The sequence below is a fragment of the Chelonia mydas genome, chromosome 20, assembly GCF_015237465.2.
Source record: "Chelonia mydas isolate rCheMyd1 chromosome 20, rCheMyd1.pri.v2, whole genome shotgun sequence".
Taxonomy (NCBI): domain Eukaryota; kingdom Metazoa; phylum Chordata; order Testudines; family Cheloniidae; genus Chelonia; species Chelonia mydas.
Genome location: NC_051260.2, coordinates 3,610,964 through 3,630,907, shown reverse-complemented (window position 1 = coordinate 3,630,907; position 19,944 = coordinate 3,610,964). Strand labels below are relative to the sequence as shown.

The 19,944-nt window shown below is 67.2% G+C and overlaps 1 protein-coding gene across 20 annotated transcripts; it reads left to right on the top strand.

Annotated features, from left to right (window-relative positions):
- Nucleotides 1-647: 647 nt before the first annotated feature.
- Nucleotides 648-19,484, top strand: ARHGAP9 (Rho GTPase activating protein 9). 20 transcript variants are annotated; one of them, XM_037884098.2, is made up of 20 exons: nt 743-881; nt 1,718-1,793; nt 3,465-3,502; nt 4,401-4,815; nt 6,982-7,229; nt 8,872-9,090; nt 9,456-9,602; nt 10,247-10,357; nt 10,729-10,790; nt 11,615-11,702; nt 11,946-12,041; nt 12,818-12,916; nt 13,536-13,662; nt 13,769-13,882; nt 15,546-15,644; nt 16,264-16,341; nt 16,542-16,610; nt 16,937-17,071; nt 17,558-17,663; nt 18,479-19,483. In XM_037884098.2, the coding sequence occupies exons 4-20, from the start codon at nt 4,401-4,403 to the stop codon at nt 18,663-18,665; spliced, it is 2,400 nt and encodes a 799-aa protein (XP_037740026.1). In that variant the 5' UTR covers nt 743-881; nt 1,718-1,793; nt 3,465-3,502; the 3' UTR covers nt 18,666-19,483. The 20 variants fall into 20 exon arrangements, with proteins under 20 accessions (XP_043388738.1, XP_037740026.1, XP_037740028.1 ...); XM_037884100.2 differs by having other exon boundaries at nt 16,542-16,595; nt 18,479-19,481; XM_037884092.2 differs by having other exon boundaries at nt 16,261-16,341; nt 18,479-19,126.
- Nucleotides 19,485-19,944: the final 460 nt, after the last annotated feature.

Sequence of the window (19,944 nt, the reverse complement as noted above, 5' to 3'; positions counted from 1 at the left end):
AGAACGCCCACTGCTCACCCTGCAAGTCAGTGACAGACCCACAGATGGAACCCAGGAGTCCTGAATCCAGTTCTCTGTTCTTGTTGCTAGAGCATATGTCCTCCCACAACTGGGAATAGAACCCAGGAGATCTGTCACCCTGCCCCCCCCCCAACCACTGGACCCCACTCCCCTCTCACAGCCAGGAATAGAACCCAGGAGTCCTGACACCCAGCCCCTCCCATCCACTAGGTCCCGCTCCCCTCCCACAACCAGGAATAGAACCCAGGAGTCCTGACACCCAGCCCCTCACACCACTCTCATCCACTAGGTCCCGCTCTCCCCCCACAACCAGGAATAGAACCCAGGAGTCCTGACACCCAGCCCCTCTCACCACTCTCATCCACTAGGTCCCGCTCCCCGCCCACAACCAGGAATAGAACCCAGGGGTCCTGACACCCAGCCCCTCTCACCACTCTCATCCACTAGGTCCCGCTCCCCCCCCCCACAACCAGGAATAGAACCCAGGAGTCCTGACACCCAGCCCCTCTCACCACTCTCATCCACTAGGTCCCGCTCCCCCCCCCACAACCAGGAATAGAACCCAGGAGTCCTGACACCCAGCCCCTCTCACCACTCTCATCCACTAGGTCCCGCTCCCCGCCCACAACCAGGAATAGAACCCAGGAGTCCTGGCGCCCCCAGCAGACAGCCAAGCTCGGTGCCCAGGGCCAGCCCTGACTGCCTGTCACATGGCCGGGGAGGTGTCACGGCAGCTGCTGACGTGGGCCCGAGCTGTCCCAGGACCCTCCTCCTCTGGCAGCGGCTGCTGAGAAGCTGCCAGCAAAGTTGCAGGAGGTCCCTGCTCCAGTGTGGGGAGCGACTGAACAGTGAGCGGCCAGGTAAGGGGCCTAATGGGGTGGGGAAGGACTTTTCTGCCCAGCCTCTTCACCAGGGAGAAGGTACCCGAGCTCCTGGCGCTGGCGGGGGCTCACCAGTCGCAGGCTGCCCGCCGTGCTAGGGCTGAAGTGCTTGTGAGATGCTGCTCAGAGCCATGGGACTCCCTAGAAAGAGACATGGGGAGGGGGGCATCTCTGCAAGGCTCCCCCCAGAGCATACGTCAGCGAGAAAACCCCTGTCGAAGCAACACAGGTACTGTTACCTGGGCATCCCATACATGTGCCGAGAGCCACCGCCGGGCTGGGGCCACACATGGCCATCATCCGTCTGGAACCATGCACGGCCACTGCCGGGCTGGGGCCACGCATGGCCACCGCCGGGCTGGGGCCACGCACAGCCATCATCTGGCTGGAACCACGCAGGGCCACCGCCGGGCTGGGGCCACACACGACTGTAGGTTGTCAGAGGCACAACTTTGCAAGAGGAAAGGTGCTGAGCAGGCGATTCAAACCACATGTTGTCTGTCTCCACACCGCCCCCGGCCCGCAAGGAAATGCAGCTTTCAAAACAACATCTGGGGGAGCCACCCAGTCTAACCTGGGCTGTCCAGGCTGCAGGGACGGAGAATAAAACAGAGGGGTGGTAGGTGGGACTCTATACTCCTGGGAACGGTCGAAAGGGGTGGACTAGGCAGAGCTGCCACCTGTCCAGATTTTCCCAGGATGGGCCATTTCTGGAGGTAGCTGTCCTGGGAAATGTGCAAGGGTCCTTGCGTGGCTCACGCTGCCGGCTGTCCAGTGGCTCACGCTGCCGCCTGTCCCATGTTTTTGTACCTCAGAAGTGGCAGCCGTAGGACGAGGCCCCAGGCTTCCCAACGCCCAGCGCCCATCGGCAAACGAGGGGGCGCACGATTGGTAAGAGAGAGAAGGAGGAAAATCCAGGTGTGTTGTCTGTGGGAGCCGCGGATCCCCATTTCCCAGATGGAGAAACTGAGGCACAGGGTAGATGAAATGACTTGCCCAAGGTCACCAGCGAGTCAGCGGCAGAAGAACCCTGATCTCCTGGATCATTGCCCTGTATCCCATCCTCACAGCAGCCTCCCTCCCTCTCACTTGGTGCGTCTCTGATTGTCCGAGGCCTCCCTGCGCCTCCCGTTGGATTTGGCTGCTGTTTGGTCGGGCGCCTCAGCCGCAGGGGCTGCGTTTTTGGGTTTTGCGCGCGGGCCGAGGGTCCTGTTTAACCGGCGATGTGCCAAGGAGAGTCCATTTCAGAACACGCAGCTTCGGGGTGAGGGGAAGGGACAGAACTGAACGGAGGAGGGGGGTAATTGACCGAGGCTTGCCTGTCAGATGCACTCCCCCAAAGTGACTCGATTGAAGGGGTCTCTGGGGAATAGCCCCCTGGCCAAGCGGTGGAGGGGGCATGGCATATTTTGGAATCAGTGATAAAGAAGCAGAGAGGGCCTGGGGGATGCAGAGGCTTGAAGGGCTGTTAATCCTCATCGCTGCCTGCAATGTAGGGGCACCACCCAGAGCTAGCTGCATCATGTCAAATTGAGGTTTGGCCTGGGGATGCGGTGGAGTCTGATGAGGCCGCCCCGCAGGGAGGTGGCTCAGAGGGAATGGGACTCTCCTCTCACGACAGTTTTATTCCACATGGGTCTCCCCCCCCCCGCCCCCCAGTTCCCTCCTTCCCATCTGTGCTGAGCGGGGGTTGCGCCCCAGGGCACTGGAGACAGAGACTCACTCTGCTCACGCAGCAGCTCGGCTCACAGGAAGCCGGTGCCCGTCACCGAGCGGAAATGCGGTACCTGCGCTCTGCACGCCGGCGGGGGGGTGGGGGGGGTGACTGTAAAAAAACAATGAAAACCAGGTCCTTTGTGCTGCCTTGAGGGCCGGGGGAGGGGGAGGGGAGTGAGGCTGGGCCAGTGGCTGCCTTTTCGGGGTCCCTGACTCCAAGACCAGAGAATGTCCCCCAGCTGCTCCTCCACCCAGCCAGAGCACCTCAGAGACGGGCACCAAGAACACACACATACCCCCACCTGGTCCCTGGCCAGTCACTCCAGTCCTTAATTCTCCTCCAAGGTACCAACTGGCGCCTTGGTTCTTGGCTGCACAGGGGAGGGCGTGGACTGGCCCCGCGCGGGGCAGAGCAAACAACAGTCCCGCCGCTGGAGACCCCAACAGGCATGCTGTGTCTGGCTCCCCCTCCCCATGGTCACATGCAGAATGGGCAATCAGGAGCCAGGACTCCTGGGTTCCATCCCCAGCTCTGAGAGGGGAGGGGGGATCTAGTGGTTAGAGCGGGGGAGCTGGGCGTCAGGACTCCTGGATTCCACCCCTGGCTCTGCTGGTAACTCTGCCTTGGAGGCGTCCCCCCACACCCTGTGCCCCAGGTTCCCACTCTGTCAGTGGGGTGAGGCTGACCTGCTGACAGGGCTTTGAGCACCTGGGCTGGCAGGGGTGCCAGCTTTGTAAGCGTAGCCCCGGCCTTCGCCCCTTGGTGACACATGCACCCGGCTCAGCGCCCTGGTGCCCGGAGACCATTAACCCTTCAGTGCCTGCTTTTCTCCTTCCCCTCCCCAGGTTCTGCAGGCCAGCCCCATGGCAGCACCCTGGCGGTGGTGAGTCCCTGCGCGCCACCCCAACACCTCCAGCCCAGCCCATCCCGGTGCCTGAGGTCCCTCCTGGCCACGTCCTCTCCTTCAGTTCAGCTGGGCCTGAACAAGGGCAGCTGGCCCCCTCCCCTCCCCGGCCCCGTGTAGCCCCCGTGACTCTGGGCACGTGGAACGGACCCATGGGCTGAGCCCCCTTGCCATGCCAGTTCTCAGCTCCACCTCCATCCCCACAGTCCAGGGCAGATGGGGGGAGGAAGGGGCCTGAAAGATGCCCCCCATATGGGAATCTGAATCTCAATGTCCCACCCCTGGGGGAAATGTGGTAGTTACCCAGGGGATGGGGGGGATCCCCAGGGCTGTGTCTCCACCATACAGTTGCTGGTTTGGGCTCTGGGGCCTCTGCCCAAGGCTGCCTGGTCCAGGGAAGGGGGGACATGCGGAGGCCCTACCCCCCCTGCCCTTGGCAGAGCGAGTCACCCTGAGTTGTATGTGGCCGCCTGCGATGAGCCACTGGCTAGAAAGCCGCAGAGCTGGCTGGCTTCCTGTTGTAGCAGCATCTGGGCTTCCTGTAGCCACGTGGCCTCACCCGCTGGCCGCTACCAGGGCACTGAGCCCTGGCTTGGACATGTTCTCTTGGGGGGGGGGGCAGGGCAAGCAGCCACGTCCCAGTCTCCACAGCGCGCCCATGGGGGCTGCCCCTGCCAGTCCAGCAGCGGGCCTGAAGCAAGGAGGTCTGGGGCCAGCGGGAGGAGCGGGCCAGGCCGCCTGGGCACGCACCAGCACCGTGCGTCCCAAAGGGGAAGGCCCCCATTCCCCACACCCCGAGCCAGCTGGCCCCCCTTCCCCCGTGCCACTGGGGCCGACGCCCCGTGTCTCAGCCTGGTCCCCTGCCTTCTCCTTCCAGATGACGGTGCTGGGCCCCGGCTGGGCTGGGCTCGTGGCGCGCACAAGGCGGCCAGCCGCTCTCCCCGTCGCTGAGATGCTGTCAGGGCGGTGGCGGCTGGAAGGCCGGTCCTGGCGCCGGGCCAGCCCCTCGCCAGGCTCCTCCTCGGCCGTGGCGCTGCGAGCCCTCTACGACTACCAGTACGAGGCGGAGGACGGGCGCCAGGTGGCCATCGCTGAAGGCGAGTGCTTCCTGCTGCTCCACAAGTCCAACGAGGACTGGTGGCAGGTGCGACGTCTCAGCGATCCCCGGAGGGCACGGCCCATCTTTGTGCCGGCCACCTACGTGGCGGAGGTGGGCCCTCGCGTGGAGGGTGGCCCGTGGCTGAGCGCCACGCTGCTGGCAGCCGCTGGCACCGGGCAGCACCCATCCCCGGGTGAGTGTCTGGCAGGGAGCTGGGTGAGGGCTCAGCAGGGGGCTCTCTCCCCTCCCAGCATGGCACGAGGGGTTATGGGCTGCAGGGACCGGGCTGGGGGTGTCACAGATCCACAGGATCGGGGCTACAGCCCCAGCTTTGGACCGGTCTCTGGGAGGACCCAGACGCCCTCGGGGTCTCGCTCTCCCTCCAGGATCTCCCACACGGCTTCCCCGCCTCCTTAGACAGGACCCCTGGCCGTCAGCCCCCGTGTGCCCCGCCAGGAGCTCTGCCAGCGAGTCTCACCGAGACAGACCCCTGAGGGCGACTTGTCCGCTCTGAGGGCTCAGTACCCCTCGCCCGGCAGCTGGAGGGGAGCTCGCGCAGCGGGGCCAGGCAGCCAGGTGTATGTCACCTGGAATCTGGCCCGGGAAGCCTTGGGCTAGCGCCGAGGGACGAAAGCTCTGGGCAGCCGAGCACCCAGCCAGGCTGTGGGGAACCCCCTTGTTCCAGCTCTGACTCTCCGTCCGCCTGAGCTCCTTGCTCAGAGCCCCCTCCCCCCAGTAGCCAGCCCTTCTCCCCCACCTCACCTCTCTCCGGAGCTGCTGCTCAGCCCCACTGCGGAGAGGCGGGACCCAGATCTCTGTCCTTGGTTGCTAGGTATCAGTGTCTGGGTAATTGGGTGGGCATTGTCTTCTCAACTGCTCCTGGGATTAAGGCCGGGCCAGCTGGACGCCATCCACACCTCCACCTCTTTGCCTGCCCTGGGAGCAAACAGCCCTTTGGGGAACAGGGCAGCACGGGGGAAACTGAGGCACACACAGTCTTCATGGAAATGTTACAAAATTCCTGCTTTGTCACAGGGGGTTCAGCGGGAGTCGCTGTCTCCTGGCAGTCAGGGCTGGCCCCAGTGTGGCGCTGGGGGGCTCTGTGCTACATGGAGCGGGGCAGGGGGCTCTCCCCTGGCAGTCAGGGCTGGCCCCAGTGTGGCGCTGGGGGGCTCTGTGCTACATGGAGCGGGGCAGGGGGCTCTCCCCTGGCAGTCAGCGCTGATCCCAGTGCCCCAGGGTGGTGCTAAGGGGCACTGTGCTGCAGGGAGTGTGTGTGGGGGGTCAGCAGGGGTGTCACGGGGTCCCCGGGCGATGCTCTGGGACTGCTCCCTAGAAAGCCAGGCAGGACTCCGGGGAAGTCTCCTCTCTGGGAGCAGCCTGTCTGCAGGACACACAGCTCCCCCGGCTCCACCTTCCTGGGTCTGACCTCAGAGCATTCAGCATCCTCTGCCCCTCCGTGCGCTTCCCACAGCGAGTCTGCTCAGGCGGGGTCCTGGGGGGGCCAGAGGGTCCTGCCCCGCAACTCCGCAGTCAGCCAGCCAGTAAAACAGAGGTTTATTAGACGACAGGAACATGGTCTAACACAGAGCTTGTAGGTGCAGAGAACAAGACCCCTCAGCCGGGTCCATTCTGGGGGGCAGTGAGCCAGACAACCCCGTCTGCCCTTCACTCCATGTCTCCAGCCAGCCCCAAACTGAAAACTCTCTCCAGCCCCCCCCTCCTCTGGGCTTTGTCCCTTTCCCAGGCCAGGAGGTCACCGGATTCCTTTGTTCTCCAACCCTTCAGCTCTCACCTTGCAGGGGGGAAGGGCCCAGGCCAGCAGTTGCCAGGAAACAGGGTGTCGGCCATTCTCTGTGTCCAGACCCCTGCACACACCTGCCCTCTAGGGCTCTGCAACAATCATACACCCTTATCCCACCACCTAGATACTTAAGAACTGCCTAGGGGAAACTGAGGCACCCCCACACTATTCAGAGGAAACATGAAGAACAGTCCCGCTTCGTCACAAGGGGGCACTGGGCTGCAGGGAGCGGGTGTGGGGGCTCAGTAGGGGGTGCTGGGCTGCAGGGAGTGGGGGGGCTCAGCGGGGGGCGCTGGGCTGCAGGGAGCGGGGTAGGGGGGCTCAGGAGAGGGCGCTAGGGGAGGTATCTGTCGGATGAGCTGTGAAGCCAGGGGGCCAGTGGGATCATGCCTGGAGCTGGGGGGTGGGGAGGCTGCATCCAGGCTCCCAGCTGAGCAGTGGGGGACCCTCTGTCGGCCCCAGATGCTGTTCACAAGCCAAGACGCCCCCTCCCCTCCCGCTGCTGCCCCCCGGCACACCAGGGGCTCTGACCCAGTTGCTCTCTCCCCTTGCCAGGCCTGCAGCCACGGTACCGATCCCTCCAGGACCTGTCCAGCTGCCCAGCCCCGCCTGGCCACTACTCCTGCCACAGCCTGAGCCTGCCAGCCTGGGACCCCGGCCCCCAGCTCGGCCCGGCCCACCCCGTCAGCAGGAGCGTCAGCGCCACCGGCCTGGCCCAGAGCCCCGGCAGGGACGCACCCGCCCCCGGATGCCAGCAGGAGCGGTGCCCGGAGCCGGTGGGGCAGGGGGCCAGCCCCCCTGGGGTGAGTATGGCCTCCTGGGGGAGGGGCAAGGGTGGGGTGTATGCATCTGGCTCCCCCCGCCCTGCCCCTCCCTTCTCCTGCCCAGAGCATCACCTGCCCAGAGCAGACGGGGCAGGGCTGGAGCAGTCCCACAGCATGTGGGCAGCCCCCTGCTATCCCAGCGCTACTCCCCCACCTCTGCTGGGGCCCCTCACTCCCGACCCCCAGCCCCCTGCTGGCCCAGCCCTGGGCTCCCTGGTGCCTGGCCCTGGCCTTGGGCTCATGTAGGAGCCTCCCCCATCCCACCCACCCGCCTTCCTCTTTCTTCCTCTCTCTGACCACAGGGAGGGAAGTGTAGGTGCAGGGGCTGTGCTAACCCGCAGGATGTGGGGTGAGCTGTGGGAGGGGCTGCCCCATGGGTTGCGGCCTGGAGCAACACTTCAGGCTCAGCTCCCCAAGAGCTACAGGCCCAGCTACTGCTGGGGGCAGGGGCTGAGTGCACAGCTGCCCCCCCGGGAAGGGGGGCAGACTGACGGGCAAGGGGTGAGTGTCCGCGTGGGACTTGGGGGGAGGGCGGGCAGCGGGGGGCAGGAGGGAGAGGAGATGGTCATGGGGCGGGAGGAAGGGCACTGCGGGGAGGGAACCGGGTGCAGAGAGGCACAGGATAGGGGACAGAGGGGCTGAGCAGGGACGAGGGGGTCTGGGGTATGGGGGTGGGGATAGTGGGGGGCACAGGAAGTGGCAGGGTGGAGCAGGCACAGCAAGGGGTAGGGAGCCGGGGGCTCAGGAGGGGGCAGGGAGCAGGGGGCACCAGCTGACGGGCGTCTCAGAGCCCCTGGCATTGTTCCAAGCCGCTTTGGGGAAACCGTTCCAAACCTTGCCTAAAGCAAGAGTTTCTCGGCTTCGCCCAGAGCCGGGGGAGGGCGGGGAGCTGGGCGGGACCATGTGTCGCGGTGTCCCAGGCCCGGGGCTCAGCACCTGCTCCGGATGAAGCTGGCCAGGACTCTGGGGAGGGGTCTCCCCTCGGGGCTCACTCCCCCCGGGCAAGGAGCCGGCTCGGTCACCCCGTGAGCTCCCCGCAGCGAGTCCCCCCCGGGGAAGCCTGACACCCCCCCAAGGGCCCTGCCCCCCACCCGCAGCCGGCAGTGACTCCCAGCCAGTGGGCGACGCAGACGGGTTGTTAGTCGCCGGGGACTCAGCGTAGGACGGAGCTGGTTAGCACCTACCAGGGACTCTCAGCAAAGTGCATGGGGGGGGGAGCCAGAGCCCAGGGCCCTCCTGCCATGTCCCAACCCAGGAGACAGACCCCTTCCAGCTGCCCGCCCCCCGACACTCCTTCCCCCCCCCGGCTTTATCTCTTTTCCGAGCCAGCAGGGTCACCTGGTCTGTCCCAGCACCTCCAGCTGATCCTTGCAGAGGAGGGGGCCCTGCTACCAGTTGCCAGGCTCCCCCCGGCCCCCCAGCTCTGCCGGTGCCCCTCGCTCCCGACCCGCAGCCCCTCCTTGGGGCTCTGCGAGGAACTTTGGACCCTCTGCCCTCAAGCAGGCTGGATTCTCTCTGACCCGTGCACCCCCAACTCTGACTTTGGAGTGGGGGGTTCCCTGTAGCCCCTGGGGGCAGCAGCCCTGACAGTAACCAGTGCCCCCCACCCCATGCCCTGCAGGGTCCACCCTCTGGAGCCACCATGGAGGAGTCCCCGATTTACTGCAACCTGGAGGAGATAAAGCAGGTGCGGGGGGAGCCCCCCAACCCCAGCGGCCCCCCGTTGCAGGTGCTGGACGCCTGGGAGCGCCACCTCGACCCCAGCACCGGCCGCAGCTACTTCTACAACCGGGAGACGGGCGACAAGTCTTGGAAACCTCCACGGCGCCACCGGGAGATGGTAGGGAGACGGGGGGGGTGGGCTGCCCCATTGTCCCCCTGGACTGGTGTGCTGCCCGGCCTCCTGTGCCCTGGCCTGGCTTAGCCAAGCACCCGGGCTGCCCGCCAGGTGCCTGAGACAGCTGAGCACTAATTGCTCTAACGAAGCACGCCAGGGAGGGGAGGGAGCTGGGTGGGCCGTGGGCAAAACCCAGGAGTCTCCTGCTACGACAGTGTCCCAGGAGCGCAGTACAGGTCAGGAGGGGCCCCGGCAGAGCTGGTGGGGGGCAGGGCTGGGCGAGCAGGGGGCTGCGGGTCGGGAGTGAGGGGCATCACCATGCTGTGGGTTGGGGGGCACTCCCTGACTTGCTCCCCTCTCCCCTGCAGAGTTTGCTCCCCGTGGAGGCTCTGAGCCCCGAGCCCCCGGCAGCTGCTGACCCGGGGGAGACGCTGGCGCAGGGCGGGGACAGCGTCCAGGCCGGCCGGCTCGGCTACACCAAATCCATGATCTTGCCGGAATCCCGTGTGCCCAAGGTGAGATGCCCGCAGGGGGCCGGGGCCGCGTGGGCGGGCTGGGGGCAGTGCCTGGGTTGTTTCTCTGGGGTTGGTGTGTTGGGGGCAGGGCTGGTCCTCGGGCCACATCTTGGGGGGCCGCTTGTCAGGAGAAGGGTGTCTGGACTGTTCTGTCTCTGGGGCCGCAGGATGCATGGGGGGTGGGTCCTTGGCTCTGGGGGGGCAGGAGGCTGTCTGGGGCAGCAGCCCCATGTTCTGTCTCAGGGGGACAGTGTGTTTGGGGCATGGGTTAGCATTTGGGGGGGGGCCCCATGCAAATCCCGCATCCTCTTTCAGGAGGCAGGATGTTGGGGGGCAGAGTGTTCAGGGCAGGGTGTGGGGGGCAAGGTATTCAGGAGGCATGGTGGGGGGCACAGTGGGGGGGTATTGGTGGGCATGGTGGGGGGAAGGTTGTGGGGGCTGGTTGTTGGGGGAAGGGTAGGGAGGCAGGGTGTGGAGGGCTGGTTGTTGGGGGCCAGGGTATTGGGGGGCCGGGTGGGGGGGCAGGGAGTTGGGGGGCCGGTTGTTGGGGGCCAGGTGGGGGCAGGGTGTTGGGGGGCCGGGTGGGGGGGCAGGGAGTTGGGAGGCAGTGACCCATCTCCCCTGCTCTCTCACTCTTTCTGCAGGTGTCTCACCGCAGGAATCGCTCCCAGCCCAGCTTTGAAGACTGGGTGGGGACCGGTCCCCCCACCACTTCCCCCGGGGGCTGCCCCCCTCACCCCTCTGACTTACCCCATGTGAGTTAATCCCCAGCCCACTCCTGCTCCCCTGGGCCCCCCATGTGCTGACTGCACAGGAAATTCCCAGCAGCCAGCAGCTCCCAAGGCCGGGGTGTGTGTGAATGGGCCCTGCCCCCCATCCTCTTGGTCACCCCCAAACGGATTTGATTCCCAAGAGCTGGCTGCAGCCTGGGGCCCCCGCCGTGTGGTTCAGGCCAGGGGGCACTGGCCTGGGCAGGTCGGGGGGAGGGAGTGGGGGGCAGGGCTGTGGGGGGTGAGGAGTGGGGTTGAGCAGGGGGCTGTGGAGGAGAGGGAGGGAGTGGGGGTCAGGGGCTGTGGGGGGCAGGGGCTGTGAGGGGTCGGGGGGCTGACAACTCTCCCCACGGCAGGAGGTGGAGAAGGCTGGGCAGCTGAACAAAACCAAGATTGCAGAGGGGGGCCGGAAACTCAGGTACGTGGTGGTGGTGGGGGAGGTCCCTGCAGCAGGTGTCAGGCATCCTGGGGGGGCAGGAGGGGGGATCCCTGTGGTGGGGGGAGACATCCTGGGGGAGACAGGAGGGGGGGTCCCTGTGGTGGGGGGGAGATGTCCTGGGGGGGCAGGAGGGGGGTCCCTGTGGCAGGGGGAGGCGTCCTGGGGGGGCAGGAGGGGGGTCCCTGTGGCAGGAGGAGGCGTTCTGGGGGGGCAGGAGGGGGAGTCCCTGTGGCGGGAGGAGGCATCCTAAGGGGCGGGGGGGGGTCCCTGTGGTGGGGGGAGGCGTCCTGGGGGAGACAGGAAGGGGGGTCCCTGTGGCGGGGGGAGGCATCCTGGGTGGCAGGAAGGGGGGTCCCTGTGGTGGGGGGAGGCATCCTGGGGGGGCAGGAGGGGGAATCCTTGTGGCGAGGAGAGGCGCCGGGGGGGAGACAGGAGGTGGGGTCCCTGTGGTGGGGGGAGGCGTCCTGGGGGGGCAGAAAGGGGAGTCCCTGTGGTGGGGGGAGGTGGCGGGGGGAGACAGGAGCGGGGAGTCCCTGTGGCGGGGGCCTCGCCGTGGCTCCCCCTCTCCGGCGGGGCGCGGGGAGCCGCTCGGCCTCTCATAGCCCAGGGGTTTGGACAAGGGAGTCCTGGGCATGAAGGGACAAAGGGGCCTTTCTCAGCTGAAGCTCGGGGCCCAAGGAGGGGGGAGCTCAGGGCATGGCGGGGGGCAGCTGGGGCTCCCGGGGGGGGAAGTTCCAGGGCAGCAAGGGGCGGGGGGCTCTTGGGGGCTGTCCCAGCTGGGCTCAGACTCCTCTCTCTGGCAGGAAGAGCTGGGGCATCTCCTGGGTGGTGCTGGCTGGGAACAGCCTCGTCTTCTACAAGGATCTCAAGGGCCCGGCCCCCACCAGCTGGGTGAGTGGGGGGCTGGGGGGGTGAGCGGGGGCGGGGGGGCAGGGGAGGGGGGGGTCACACCTGTCCCAGACCCCAGGAGATGGGAGCTGCCTGGGGAGGGGCCGCGCTGCCCCCCAGACCCCGCCTGTGCCAGCCCACGCTGCAGCCCAGGGGGTACTCAGGGCCCAGGCCCCCCCCAGCAGCCCCATGGCTGAGCGATGCCCGTGGGTGCGGCCCTGACGCCCCCTCCCCTCGCCCCCCCAGAGACCCGCCAGCAGCAGGCCTGAGAGCAGCGTGGACCTGCGGGGCGCGGTGCTGGAGCGGGCACGCGACATGTCCAGCAAGAAGAACGTCATCCACGTGAGTGTGGGGGGAGCCCCGGCTCACGCCCCCCCAGGGCCCAGAACCCCCCCGGCTCCCAGCAACACCCCCAGGGACCCAGAACCTTCCCTGGCACCCTTCAGTGTCCCCCCCAGGGACCCAGAACCTTCCCTGGCACCCTGCAATGCCCTCCCAGGGACCCAGAACCCCCCCAGCTCCCAGCAACACCCCCCCAGGGACCCAGAACCTTCCCTGGCACCCTTCAGTGTCCCCCCCAGGGACCAGAACCTTCCCTGGCACCCTGCAATGCCCCCCCAGGGACCCAGAACCCCCCCAGCTCCCAGCAACACCCCCCCAGGGACCCAGAACCCCTCCAGGGATCCAGAACCCTCCCGGCTCCCAGCCACACACCCCCCAGGGACCCAGTACCTCCCCTGGTACCCTGCAGTGCCCCCCCAGGGACCCAGCAACCCCCCCAGGGACCCAGCAACACTCCCCCCCAGGAACCCAGAACCTCCCCCGGCACCCAGTGTCCCACCCTGGCCCCACCGCTGAGCTCCGGGGCTCCTGGACCCCTGCACCCCACGGTCCCTGTCCCCAGAGCAGCCTGGGAGATGCTCTCCTCAACGGCCCATGGGGGGGTGGCTTCTTGTCCCCCCAGGCGCCAGATGCCTCCCCCAAGCCCTGCAGAGTCTGGGCGTCCCTGCCTGGCCCCTGACCTGCCTCTAGACCAGCCCCCTCTCCCCACAGGGGGCCTTGCGGGGGGGGAGCCTGCCCCTGCCCGGCCCCCTGACCTGCCCGTGTCCCCCTGGCAGCTCCGCACAGTGACTGGCAACGAGTTCCTGCTGCAGTCGGACAGCGAGGCCGAGATCCAGGAGTGGCACCAGACTATCAAGAGCGTCATCCGTAGGCTGGTGAGTGCCAGTGGGCAAAGGGTTAACGCGGCCCAGGCCTGGGTATTGGGGGCCCCCACCCATGGGAAACCTGGGGACAGGAGGGGATAAAGGAGTTGCCCCCCGCTGACCTCCCCCCTGCTCTGCCAGTGCCCCTCACTCCCGACCCGCAGCCCCTGCTACCCCAGCCCAGGGCTCTGCCCCCCCAGCTCTGCCGGAGCCCCTCACTCCCGACCCACAGCCTCTGCCAGCCCAGCCCGGGGCTCCCCCCACCCAGCTCTGCCGGTGCCCCTCATTCCCGACCCGCAGCCCCTGCCAGCCCAGCCCAGGGCTCCCCCGGCCCAGCTCTGCCGGTGCCCCTCATTCCCGACCCGCAGCCCCTGGGCTCTGCCCCCCCAGCTCTGCCAGTGCCCCTCACTCCCAACCCGCAGCCCCTGCCAGCCCAGCCCTGGGCTCTGCCCCTCTGGCCCGACCTGCTGTCCCAGCCCTGGGTTGCCCCGAATGTGGGGAATGCCGAGCACGCTGCCCCTCCCCCTCCATCCCCTTGCGTGGCTGGGAGTGTTTCCCATCCCCCGTCACATTGCAACCCCCCCTCCCCCGTTGGCTGTTCCCCTGCCTGACGCATCCCCCTGCGCCCCAGGACCGGGAGAACCCCCTGGACGAGCCGGGCTACGTGCTGCGCCGGGCCGGCAGCTCCGAGCTGGGGGAGCTGAGCGGGGACGAGGAGGACGAGGGGCTGAGGCCAAAGGACAGCTGGAAATCCTCCGGTAGGTGCCCACCGCAGGGGGGGAGGGGGCTGGCCTTGGGGTTGGGGGAGGGTTGACGGGCCTGGGGGGCTTGTTGGCTGCTTCACCCCCCTCTGCCCCCCTCCAGGCTCCACCCGCCGCCCGGACAGCACCGAGAGGAAGCGGGTCAAGAGCAAACTCCGGCGCTTCATCGTCAAACGGCCCCCGCTGCAGAGCCTGCAGGAAAAGGGGCTCATCCGAGGTGGGGACCCCCTGCCCCCCACCCCCCTCTACCCCATTCCCCCTGCACCCCCTGCCCCACCACTGCAGATCCTGCAGGAGAAGGGGCTCATCCGAGGTGGGGACCCCCTGCCCCCCACCCCCCTGTATCCCATCACCCCATAATTCCCTGCACCCCCTCCCCTGTACCCCTTCCCCTGCTCCATACCTCCACCCCATCTCCTCCATCCACCTGCCTACTATCCCCCCTGCTCCCTGTCCCCCATTCCCCCTGCACCCCCTGCCCCACCGCTGCAGTGCCTGCAGGAGAAGGGGATCATCCAAGGTGGAGACCCCCTCCCCCATTGCACCCCCTGCCCCCCCATTCCCTGCTCCCCATCTCCCTGTACCCCATTCCCTGCACCCCTGTCACGGAGTCCCCGGGCGATGCTCTGATACTGCTCCCCACAAAGCCAGGCAGGACTCTGGGGAGTCTCCTCTCTGGGAGCAGCCTGTCTGCAGGACACACAGCTCACGCAGCTTCCACCTTCCTGGGTCTGACCTCGGAGCATTCAGCATCCTCTGCTCTTCCCTGCACTTCCCATAGCGAGTCCGCCCAGGCGGTGTCCCGGGGGGGGGGGGCAGAGGGTCCTGCCCCCCAGCTCCGCAGTCAGACAGGACTCTCAGCCAGCCAGTAAAACAGAAGGTTTATTAGACGGCAGGAACATGGTCTAAAATGGAGCTTGTAGGTGCAGAGAACCGGACCCCTCAGCCGGGTCCATTTTGGGGGCCAGTGAGCCAGACCATCACGTCTGCCCTTCACTCCATGTCCCAGCCAGCCCCCAAACTGAAACTCCCTCCAGCTCTCTCCCTACCCCCCCCCCCCCCCCGGCTTTGTCCCTTTCCCGGGCCAGGAGGTCACCGGATTCCTTTGTTCTCCAACCCTTCAGCTCTCACCTTGCAGGGGGGAAGGGCCCAGGCCATCAGCTGCCAGGAGACAGAGTGTCCCCGTTTATGGACCCTGGCCCTTTGCTCTGCAACAATCACACCCCCTTATCCCACCACCTAGAGACTTAAGAAATGCATGGGGGAAACTGAGGCACCCCTACGGTATTCAGAGGAATCATTAAGAACAGTCCCACTTTGTCACAACTCCCCACACTCCATCCCCGGTACCCCTTCCCCACCCCCTGCTCCATACCTCCACCCCATCCCCTGCACCCCCACAACACCCCCACCCCCTGCTCCTCATCTCCCCCAGCCCCTCTGTAACCTACCCCCTGCTCTCCCACCACGGCAGAAGTCGCAGAAGAAGGGGCTCAATCAAGGTGGGGACCCCGTATGCTCTGTACCACTCCTGCTGATACAGGATTGCATGGCCTTAGGAGACATTAGATGCAAATTATTTAATAAGGCAATCTGCATATTTGTAAAAACTGCCCCTCCCCCCCCTCAGCCCGGCCTCCCTCCCCCGCTGGACCCTGTTCTCAGCCCCCCCCGCCTCCCCTTTTCACCCCCCCCCCAAACTTGGTGCCCCCAGCACCCCCAGTGGCCAGCTGCTGGGATTGCAGCTCTGCCCACAGCCCTGGTGGGGCAAAGGGACGGGCTGGGCAGCCCTTGAGGTGAGAGCAGGCCCCCCCCGGGCTGTTTCTGCCCCCCTGTGGTCCCTTGATCCAGCCTGGTGCCCACCTCTGTCCTCTCTCCAGACCAGGTCTTCGGCTGCCGGCTGGACGCCCTGTGCCAGCGGGAGAACGACACAGTGCCCCGCTTTGTCCGGCTCTGCGTTGAGGCTGTGGAGAAGAAAGGTAGGAGCCCCGCGGGCAGGTGCCCGGCATGCCAGGCCCCCCCCAGCGTGGAGCCCCTCCCTCCCTGGGGCAGAGCCCCACCTGCCATTTGGGGGTGTCTTTCTGCATGGGCCTCCCATGTGGGGTGTCCCAGTGCCCAGCCAGCGCCACCAGCACCTGGGGAGGGGGAAGAGACCTCGGACAGGGGGCAGGCATGCTCCCCCATGAGACCTCCAAGCGGGGCCTGGGGCAGGTGGGGGGGCACACGGGGTTCCGAGCAGGGCCTGGGGTAGGCACGCCCGCTCCAAACGGGGTTGTAGGCGGGGGGGCACACGGAGCTCTGAGCGAGATGGGGGGGGCGGGGGACACATGGGGCTCCAAACAGCATTTGGGGGCTGGGTGAGGAGTACCTGGAGGGAGCTCTGAGCGGGGCGGGGGCCAGGGGGCATACGGAGCTCTGAGCAGGGGCACGTGGGGGGCCACATGGAGCCCTGAACAGGGTCTGAGGGGTGGGCGGGGGGCACCCAGAGCTGTGAGCAGGGGCGGAGGGCAGGCGGGGGGAACACGGGGTTCCGTGGGGGTGGCGGGGGTCATAACTGCCCCGAGCAGGGTCTCACCCCTCCCTCCCTGGCCCCAGCAGGCCTTGATGCGGACGGGATCTACCGGGTGAGTGGGAACCTGGCCGTGATCCAGAAGCTGCGTTTTGCTGTCGACCGGGGTGAGCGTCTGGGCCCAGGGCCGGGGGGCGGGGTGGGGGGGAGCAGCTGCCCTAGAAGCTGCTCCCTGCAGGGGAGTGGCCGCCCCTCACCGTGGCCCTTGGCCTTTGCCCTGGGGCTGCAGTGGCCCCACCTCCCCATAACCCCGGCCCCGTGGGGCTGCCAGCCAGGGCGGGGTCGTGATGGGCCTGTTCTTTTGCAGAGCGGGCAGTGACCTCTGACGGGCGCTACGTCTTCCCGGAGCAGCCGTGCCAAGGTAGAGCCAGGCCAGGTGGGCACCATGCAAGCGTCCCCTCCCCCTGTGGGGTGCCTGGCATCGCCAGCAGGTCACGCTGTGCTCAGGGGGCGCGGGGGCTTTCGACATGGGGATGCCCGTGGCCGGGGGGGGGCACAGTGTGTGAGGGGGACCTGGGGGTGTCCATGACTGAGGGGTGCAGTGGGTGGGGGGGTGCAGTGGTCCCCATATTCCACACTCTGGGCGCGTGCTACCCATGGGGCTGGCTCGGTCTCTCCAGCTCAGCCGGGCCCGGCCCTGCGCCCCTCGTGGTGCCCCCCCGTGCTGCACCCCCCCAGGGCTGACCTGCCCGTGTCCCCCAGAGGAGCGGCTGAGCCTGGCGGACCCCGAGTGGGACGACGTCCATGTGGTGACCGGCGCCCTCAAGCTCTTCTTCCGCGAGCTGCCCGAGCCCCTGGTGCCCTTCGCCCTCTTCGACGCCTTCGTGGCTGCCGTCAGTAAGGACCTGCCACCCGCCCCCCCAGCCATCCCCCACAGGGCCGCCCCTGTGCCCAGCCCCTCCTCGCGGGGCTTCCCCTGTGCCCAGCCCCTCCCCCCACGGGGTTTCCCCTGTGCCCAGCCCCTCCCCCCACGGGGTTTCCCCTGTGCCCAGCCCCTCGTCGCTGGGTTTCCTCTGTGCTCAGTCCCTCCCCCCGTGGGACTTCCCCTGTGCCCAGACACTCCCCCTGCGGAGCCACTCCTGTACCCAGCACCCCTCACCATGGGGTCTCCCATGTGCCCCATGCCCCAATCCCAGGCGGGGCTGGCTGATGCCCTGAGTGGCTCCACCCCCCGTTGTGGGCCCCCCAACCTCAGGGGCCCAGGCTACCTGAGTCACTGGCAGCTCCCCCTCCCCGCGCAGCCAGTGCCCACAGACTCCGGGGGGGGCAGCCCTGGTGCCCCCATCTCGTCCAGCTGCAGAGCCACGTCGCTTCTCCCCACAGAGCTCCCGGCCGGCGCCGAGCGGGTGCAGCGCCTGGCCGAACTGGTCCAGAGCCTGCCCCCACCTAATTACGCCACCCTGCGCTACATCCTGGCCCACCTCCGCAAGTAAATGGGGGGCTGGGAAATCCGGGGGAGTCAAATATCCCCAGGGTGGGGAGCAGAGCCAGGGCCTGCAGGTTGGGATTGAGGGGCCCCGGCAGCCGTGGAGGGAAGCGGGTCGGGGTTGAAGGAAACCGGTGGACATGAGGGGCAGAGGGTCGGGATGGGGGGGCCCTGGCAGGCATGGGGGGCAGCGGGTCAGGATTGGGGGGTTCCAGCAGATGTGGGGGGCAGTGGGTCAGGATTGAGGGGCCCCAGCAAACATGGGGGACTGCGGGTGGGGATTGGGGGGTACCAGTGGCTGGTAGGGTGCAGTGGGTTCAGGATTGAGGGGCCCCAGTGGCCGGAGGGGGGCCGTGGGTCAGGACTGAGGGGCCTCCCCGGCCATGGAGGCTGTGGATAGGGATTGGGGGCCCCAGGTCGGGATTGGGGGGCCACAGTGGCCGTGGAGGGCTGTGGGTTGGGATTGAGGGGCCCCGGTGGCCGTGGGTCCAGATTGAGGGGCCCGGCGGACATGGGGGGCTGCGGGTCGGGATTGGAAGGACCCAGGGGCTGTGGGTTGGGATTGGGGGGCCCTGGCAGACACGGGGGGCTGCGTGTCAGGATTGGAGGGCCCCAGTGGCCATGGGGGGCTGGGGGTCAGGATTGAGGGGCCCCGGTGGCCGTGGGTCGGGATTGAGGGGCCTGGCAGACACAGGGGGCTGCGGGGAGGGATTGGAGGGCCCCAGTGGCCGTGGGGGGCTGCAGGGCAGGATTGCGGGGCCCTGGCAGACACGGGGGGCTGCGGGGCGGGATTGAGGCCCCTCTCTGCCACCCCCCAGGGTGATGGAGTACGCCGACGTGAACCGCATGACCCGGCAGAACATCGGCATCGTCTTCGGCCCCACGCTGCTGCGGCCCGAGAAGGAGCTGGCCAGCATGGCCGTGGACATGGTCCACCAGAACCAGGCCGTGGAGCTGCTGCTCTCCGAGTTCCAGCACATCTTCCCGGCCCCCGGCGCCAACTGAGCCCCTGGTCAGGCCTGGGGCCTGGGCCCCAAACCCCTGCCCAGGATCAGGGCTGCCGCCTGGCCCAGACTGGGCTCAGCGCAGCCAAGGACAATGGCCCTGTCTCACCCCCGGGCGTCGGACCATGGAGACCCTGCATGGGAGCCGGCGGCCCCGTGCCCCATTCCCCACCCCCCTGAGCCAGCCTGTGCCCCGCCCTGGGGCCGGATCGGAGCCCCTGCCCTGCCGGGTCTGTGCGTGCCCAGGGCACCGTCTGTCTGGACTCACGAGCCTGGGGCCGGGCAGTAAATGGCCATCAGCCCAGGGAGCCCCCCGGTCTCTGTGCTGTGATTTGCTGCGGGGGAGGGGGGTGAGACGAAGTGGGACTGTTCTTAATGTTTCTTCTGAATAGTGTGGGGGTGCCTCAGTTTCCCCTAGGCAGTTCTCAAGTCTCTAGGGGGTGGGATAAGGGTGTATGATCATTGCAGAGCCCTAGAGGGCAAGTGTGTGCAGGGGTCTGGACACAGAGGATGGCCGACACCCTGTTTCCTGGCCACTGATGGCCTGGCCCTTCCCCCCTGCAAGGTGAGAGCTGAAGGGTTGGAGAACAAAGGAATCCGGTGACGACCTGGCCCGGGACAGGGACAAAGCCCAGAGGAGGGGGGGCTGGAGAGAATTTCAGTTTGGGGCTGGCTGGGACATGGAGTGAAGGGCAGACGGGGTTGTCTGGCTCACTGCCCCCCCAGAATGGACCCAGCTGAGTGGTCCTGTTCTCTGCACCTGCAAGATCTGGTTTAGACCATGTTCCTGTCATCTAATAAACCTTCTGTTTTACTGACTGGCTGAGAGTCCCGTCTGACTGCGGAGTTGGGGGGCAGGATCCTCTGGCCCCCCCAGGACCCTGCCTGGGCGGACTCGCTGTGGGAAGCGCATGGAGGGGCAGAGGACGCTGAATGCTCCGAGGTCAGACCCAGGAAGGTGGAGCCGGGTGAGCTGTGTGTCCTGCAGACAGGCTGCTCCCAGAGAGGAGACTCCCCAGAGTCCTGCCTGGCTTCATGGGGAGCAGTTCCCGAGCATTGCCCGTGGACTCCATGACAGGGGGTCACCCCAGTTACTGTGATCTGGAGGTGGGGGGTCCCAAGGGGCCGGGCGGAGGGGTCAGTTAGGCTGCTAGTCCCTCCCCCAATTGCTTCCCCTCTAACCCATTGGCCCCCCCACTGCCCTCCCTGAGGATAGAAGCCAGGAGGCCCTTGGGGGCACCAACCCCATTGCCCCCCACCCCACTGTCTTGCAGGCACGG